Source organism: Vespa crabro, chromosome 3 (genome assembly GCF_910589235.1).
Source record: "Vespa crabro chromosome 3, iyVesCrab1.2, whole genome shotgun sequence".
Lineage (NCBI taxonomy): Eukaryota > Metazoa > Arthropoda > Insecta > Hymenoptera > Vespidae > Vespa > Vespa crabro.
Window position 1 is genome coordinate 6,907,982 of NC_060957.1, and position 7,180 is coordinate 6,915,161.

General features: G+C 31.2%; 1 protein-coding gene and 1 long non-coding RNA gene across 7 annotated transcripts in view; one reads left to right on the forward strand and one right to left on the reverse strand.

The window, feature by feature from the left end:
* Positions 1 to 4,195, forward strand: LOC124422822. Of its 2 annotated transcripts, XR_006941929.1 has the most exons (3): positions 1 to 89; positions 188 to 612; positions 1,961 to 4,195. It is a non-coding gene; the product is annotated as an uncharacterized LOC124422822 (long non-coding RNA). The 2 variants fall into 2 exon arrangements; XR_006941928.1 differs by having other exon boundaries at positions 1 to 612.
* The window catches only part of LOC124422818 (mitochondrial intermembrane space import and assembly protein 40), a 6,205-nt gene continuing 3,210 nt past the window's right edge, over positions 4,186 to 7,180 (reverse strand). Inside the window, exons 1-3 of one of the 5 annotated variants that reach the window (XM_046959742.1) lie at positions 5,323 to 6,244; positions 4,990 to 5,105; positions 4,186 to 4,707 (exon numbers count right to left, since the gene is read on the reverse strand). In XM_046959742.1, the coding sequence (XP_046815698.1) occupies positions 4,279 to 4,698 (420 nt within the window). In that variant the 5' untranslated portion in view covers positions 4,699 to 4,707; positions 4,990 to 5,105; positions 5,323 to 6,244 and the 3' untranslated portion in view covers positions 4,186 to 4,278. Of the gene's footprint in view, positions 4,708 to 4,818; positions 5,106 to 5,165 lie in introns of those variants that run through there. The other 4 variants (XM_046959741.1, XM_046959740.1, XR_006941925.1 and 1 more) reach the window with 4 other exon arrangements.

Sequence of the window (7,180 nt, forward strand, 5' to 3'; positions counted from 1 at the left end):
TACCGGATCAGTCTTCCTTTGTATTGCGGCTAATAAACATTAAAGCTCTCACAGTATCTCTTTCTTGCAAGTACCAATGAAGATTAAAAGTAAGTCCATTTTTATATCATACATTTCTTGAATAATTTATACAATTTCTTATTATAACAGTAATATTAATTATTTAGTTTGTATTTTTCTATTTCAGAACTTCATTACAATCACGCGCGTAGCAATGAAATAATCGAATGTTTGTATTGCTAAAATATAAATATCGCAAAGTAAAAGGAGTGTGTTGTTCGTCCGCATTTCGTGATTTAAGCAACAATTGTTTTTGCATCGACTGCATGCAATGCAATCCTTAGAGTCAGTGTTTGTCCGCAAAGTTTATTGCTTTTTTAACAATTGCACAGACTGTATTTATAAAAGATCGTAAAGTTTTGCGAATTAACTTCAGTGATCGTTCGTTAAAAAATAACTATCGCGTAATAGAGTCAGTGCATCATTGAAAAAGATCTCGATCAGCTTCGATGTCGATCTACCTCATTTTCAACCAGCTGCAAATTATTCATCCTCAATTTCGACCTAAATCGCAGACGAGTGTTTTGGAGCCATCACAGAACTTTTTAAGTAGTAAGTGAATTTTTAAGTCTCTCCGATCACGCAATCATGTCGAGAACGAAAGATCTAAATCGGTATGAATAATTGGTTAGAATTAATTAGTAGAAGAGTATTGAGTGACGACGAGTAACATTTTTAGGAGATTTACTCGTGAATGATTCTTTCTGTTTTGATTTATTTATTAAATCAAGATAAGGTCTTCTTGTTTAAATGCGTTAATTATAATTATTTTAAATTTTGATTATTTTAATGCATTATTAAATATTTTTCTCTCGTGGAAATAGTAAAGAATCGTTATTCACAGGTTCTAATAAGAAATGAGTGAGAAGACATTCGCGATGGATAGTCTCTGGAATATAAGCGAAATTGTATGATTTGTTTTCTAATAATCATAGTAATCATAGTAATTGCTTGTAAGAAGGAACGTCCAAGAAAGTTTTATTATATTTTTAAACAAAAATTAATCAAATATTTAATCAATTTTGTTGGTAAAAGAGAAGTCTCGATAGAGTCTTTGCAGTACTGTCGAAATAAAATCGATCGTGCGAAATAGATATAGATTTAAATTCGGAAGGGAATATTAAAAAAGAAAATTATTTTACTAACATTTAAACAATCGAACATTCTTTATGCAACAAGCAACATTACAAAGACGGTAAGACACGACCAATATAAAATAAATTCAATTTTATCTCTCGACAAACATAAATCGGGAACTTAGGAAGTAATAATAAATAAGTAAGATTATTTCATTAATATTTAATTGGGACCTGAATTCTTGCTAAGTTCACGTCACCACAGGAACACGGATTTCAGAGCAAATATTACTAAGTGATTGGCTGCATATTCCAATGCTTTTCCAAAATCTTTTTTTTCTAATTCTAACTAAACATTAAAGTACTTACATTTTATATCGCTATTAATACTTCAATAGATAAATGATTAAATATAGTAGAGTTCTAAAATAATTTCTTAGAGAAACCGCACAAAAAACTTTTCTATCGCACTTATATTCGTTGTTATTCTTATTTAATCTTATTAATTATTATTTATAAGTCTCGGGAGGGAGCCATGATTTGGGCCCATAGGTGTGGGCCTTTGTGCGGGCTGCTGTCTTAGCATTGTGTAGGGCTCTCGAGTGAGATCCTTGAGAAGGGTCCTTCGGTTTTGGCCCTTGGGTAGGTCTATTTCTTTCAGTATTCAAAAATCGAGCTTGATTTTGGTACTCCTGTTTTGGTCGAGTGGAGCGATATTCAATATGTCTACCTTTCGTTCTGAGCTTCATCATTGTCATGTACACACACATTCTGTCTTATTTCTCTTCTCTTTCTCTCCTTCTTTTAATGTTTTTCTGTTCCAGGCTAGATTATCGTGGGACGAACCCTAACTCTCCGGAACGAACCTTTTCTACCAATTTTTTTCCTCTTTCTCAATTTCTTTTGACTTGCTATAACTAACCTTTTTCTCTTTCTCACTAAATTTCTTTTCTCGCTATTCTTTTCTATCTCCTCTGTTCTTTTCAGGTAGATCATCGAGGGAAGGACCATCGAGGAAAGGACTATCGAGAGTGAGACCCTTGGGTGTGGACCCTTGAGAGAGGTCTTCGGCGGATCTCATTCTTTCAATAGGGAAAATTGGAGTTCGATTTTGATACTCTGGTTTTGATCGGTTCTAGCAATATTCAATATGTCCACCTCTTGTTTTACGTTTCATCGTTGTCACATGCACGCACGTTCTTTTCTCCTTCTCTTTATCTTTTCCCAGCTGGATCATCGTGAGATAGATTCATCTGTGATCCGATGTATCATCGAATGATTCGGTTCATCATCGATTTTTATGCGAGAATACAGGAAGAATAAGGAAAACTCTCGCACTCGTGTCAATAGGCACTGATGTGAGTATTCGCGGGCGCGATTAAATGTTCTACTACAATGGACTTCATTTTATTGCTTGAATTTTCGAATTGAAGATGGATCATGTTAGAAAATGGTACATGTAGTCGCCGATGTTGCAATGATACAGTTATTTGTAAGCGGGAACTGACCCTCTTTCAAATAGCATTGGGAGCCAGAATTCTCGGTTAACTCAAGTCATCCCAGGAATGCGGATTTTAGAGTAGAGTCATCGTTATTCTAACACTCACGTGAGTCATGTCCGCGGGCGCGATTAAAAGGAATACCAAGAGATACTAGGGACTTTGTTTTATTTGCTCAAAAATTTGATTAGATTAGTTCGCAAACGTGAAATTTTAGAATAAAGTCACCGTTAGCCTATGTGCCTCCTCATATGCAGTAACTTTTACGCAATGAGACCTGGGTCGGTAGTATCTGCGATATATTGAAATATAATTCTAAATCAAGCAACACAAGTACTACTTGTATGGCTACATATTTCAATATATTTTCAAAATCTATTCAATTTAATTCTTGATTAAACACTAAGGTACTAACACTTTACATTATCAATAATACTTCTTATAGTTAAGACAAATAGATAAGATATAGTTAAATTTAATGATAATTTCATTAAATTTATATTACTAATTATTATATGTGTTAATTATATTTATTATTCTTTATGCTTTTATTGTGAAACAAATACGTACCAGCGTCGTATTTAGCACGGATCATTGCAAAATACATGTTACCATCAAAGAAAGACATACATATGAGAAATTGAAAATTTTGAGTTCATAGTCTACTAAATTACTTCGTTATGTCGGGTCAGAGAAGAATAACCAAACAAGCTTATATACCGATACGATAGACGCATAGTGGGAACAGCATTGGTGAATCGTTTGGATTTGTAGTTCATATTTTGTCCATATCTGTCGCTGAAATCACACACGCTTCCAATAAAAGATTGTGAATGGCCTTAATGTTCACAAAAAAGTTTGATTATGACATCCGTGATAAGTCAAAATGATTTTATATTGAAAATAACTACGATTACACCTTTACTTTTCTAATAATTGTCATACGTATGTAAATATATCATATTCAATGGTAAATATATGAGGGATATAGCTCATTATAAAAAATGTTGGAAAGAAGTGAGAGTGCAAGTTCCACAATTTTTTTGTTACATCATCCATTGCATATGACAATGAATGTATCCTGTAATATTTCTATAAAATATTAATATAAATTACGAAATGATATTTCATTTGAAAGATAAAAATTTCAATAGAATTATAGAATTGAACATATACACAGGTTAAAATTATTGTTTTAATTTTATTGAATCAAACATAAATTGTTGGTACGGGTTATCCATAGAAATTTATGTAAAACTACGCTAAATTCATTTCTAAAAAAAAACATAAATATTAAACTTTATGAGGAGAATCGTGCAATATCAAATTGCATTTCGCAGATACATTCTTTATCTTGTTAATTGTTATTATGCTTCTGAACAATTCTGTACAAATGTTAAAGAAGCAAAAAGGTAAAGGTGACATACATATATTTTGCTCATATGCTCCACAAATGTATACATTATTAGACTATTAAGTCTGCATCAACTTGCTTTCCCAACCATTCCCTTTTCAATAGCTATAATAACAATAAAGAATAAGATAATCTGTACTGTAAAATGCTTAATGCATGGATTTTATTTTATTGCAACATATTCCATCCCTTCTTTTCTACTGGAAATATTTTATCTTTTTCTTTTCAGTCAACTTCCTTCGTTTGTTTCTTTTTTAGCTTTATCTTTGCTTTCTATAGCAATGTCTTTTACATCCGACATTCCAGAGTTCGATGCTTGATTCGTATCATCTTCAGATTCTTTACTACCATACAATTCAGGATAATCTGACATACATATTTGCATAGTTGTAAATTGCTCACGGCAGTCAGCACCTTTTGGATCGACAGTAGAATAATGAAAACACGAAAAAGCTTCACGAAACTCTAAACCACAAGGACCAGTTGCCATGCCACCTAAACACGGACAATTCCAATTTATTTCTCCATTCGGTAATATTAATCCAGGACTTGGTTCTGGTTCTGGAAGTTCGATCGTACAAGGTGATGCATGATCTTCTTTAGATGCAAAAATTATAGTGTCTTTACCATCTTGACGGATCAGAGGCATGATTGCGAACTAATAAAGATACAAAAAAAAATATATATATAAGATATAAGCAATGCAATAATATTAAAAATGTATAAAAATTTATTCATCTAGAAAAATAGCAAAGTTCACCCTACGTACCTAGTCTTTTTATATATTTACTTTAATGATGATAAAACAGATTTCAATATAGCTTGTAAGATGTATATTCTTACAAAACTGGTTTATATTTTCTAACTATACTTCCACAATTATTTTACGATACAAAATCTTGCATGAAAATTGTTTCTATGTCACTAAATGAATACATACGTTGCAATATTACATTACAAAGTTGGATGATTTTTGATGTCAAGTATTTGGTTTATATAATGCTTTTCTTTATGTATAAAAAATTCGTTATTGTAGTCCACAATTCTGGCAGGTTTCTGAAAATAAAGAATAATTATAATATTAGAGATATTGTATATTTAAAATTTAAGACTTACTTAATATAATTGTCAATTCTAAATAGGTATACACTATCTAGTACACAGGTTAAGTTATAAGAATAGTATTAAAAGAAGTTATAAAATGTTTAGACGTACTAATAGAAAAGTGCATAAATAATACATAATACATAAACAGATTTACAGCGACTCACACGCTTACTATTTTATACTTCAATGAGAATTATTAAGCGTTAATTCACCATCTCTCAACAGACTAAAGCAAATCTTGCGGCATGTATCATGCTTTCATGTAATGTTATCACCCGGCACTTAGTTCACTCTTAAGGATCGTTTACAAAAAACAGTATATAATTCGTATCTAAAGGCTGTGTTACATTTACATGCATATATGTTACATAAATGCTACAATAGGATCGTAAAAAATAAAGATGTTTCTTCACGTTTTCATAATCTTCCTTCTAAAAATTTACTGAATAAAAATATAAATATAATAACCTCACTTAAAATACAAAAACCAGTTGATTATTATTTTAAATCGTAAGAATTCGTATATCTAAAATACTTATATAACTTGGAGTTGACTTGTTCTATTTACCCAAATATCTATTTCAATCTATAATCTGATTGGTTCTTGAAATTTTATCGTTTGGACAAATTTATATGCATGTCCAAAATGAACCAATCATTACAATTCTGTTGTTGTTGGAAGTTATCACTTTGCACGAATAGCAGCACCAGTCTAAATATCTATGACAGCTTCGTTCTCCGAAAAAATGGTGGCTCCACTGGAATAAAGAATTACCTACGAAGTACAATCAATCTTAGAGACTTAGAATTGGTTAAATATTCCTGTTGACAATGTAACTTATGCGAACGTTATGATAAAACGAAGAATTTTCTTTCTTTTACTCATGTTGATAAAATGCCAGTAATTTCTGTTTTACAAAATTGTCCTTTTTATTAATTTATTAGTGAATTTCTTTGTAATCATGATTTTTACTACACGACAGTACAATATCCATATTGTATCCAATCAGATCTCAAACTTTCACTGTTTTCATCTTTCGCGAATATATCCTTATATAATGAATTTTTAATATTCTATGTATATGTATATGAACGATTAAATAATATTATATCATAAGTTAACCTAAATATATCATTCTATTTTATTAACGATCATTAATATCATTCTGGTATCACACCTTTCATTATTCCATTTCTTTTTTATCATTTCATTTCATCTTTCTACTTCTTTTATCTTTTTGTAATTTATGATGCCGAAAAGTCATGATATTATAAAGTCAACTTACGTTATATATACCTTTATAAAACAGAATTACACATTATTCCATCATTTAAATATTTTTATACTTTTCTCTTTGTTTCTTTCATCATAAAATACTTTTGCTTATATAAAAACTAACAATAGGATTAAGTCGACTGTAGCAAAGGCTTTACCGATTCCAAGGACTAATTAGACCGTCCGGCTACCACGTGTTGTATCATGGTCGACGCATAATTGCGCCCCTGTTAATGCATACGAAGGAATAACATGATAGGATATATTCCATCGTCGAATAATCGATCGAATTCGAAAGTACCCCATTATGTTATAAACTTGGTTTTAATGCTCGAACATGCTACCGTACTTACCCCATCCATTTAATCGATACTCCGAAGGAGGTAAGGGAGAAAAAAAGGAACGGAAAAAATTCTCACTTCGATGAACGTTAAACATCAATTTCGCTTTTACCAGAGACGACGAGTCATTTTAAATACATGTATGTAAATGTTTGCAAATAGTATCAAAAATGAATATTGGTAGATAAAAAGTGGGTTCTTTTTAGAAAAGTTGCATTAACATGAAATATAAATATATTTGGGTGGTATTGTACAATCAGTGATTCGTTCGTTATATACAAGAATTATGTACATTCCGAACACTATACTCTCGAAATACTTTGCTTGCTAAAGTGACACACACTCGAGAATCGACCAGAACTGGTCGATCGTCCATCATTATGCACATCCATTCATTATTATTCACG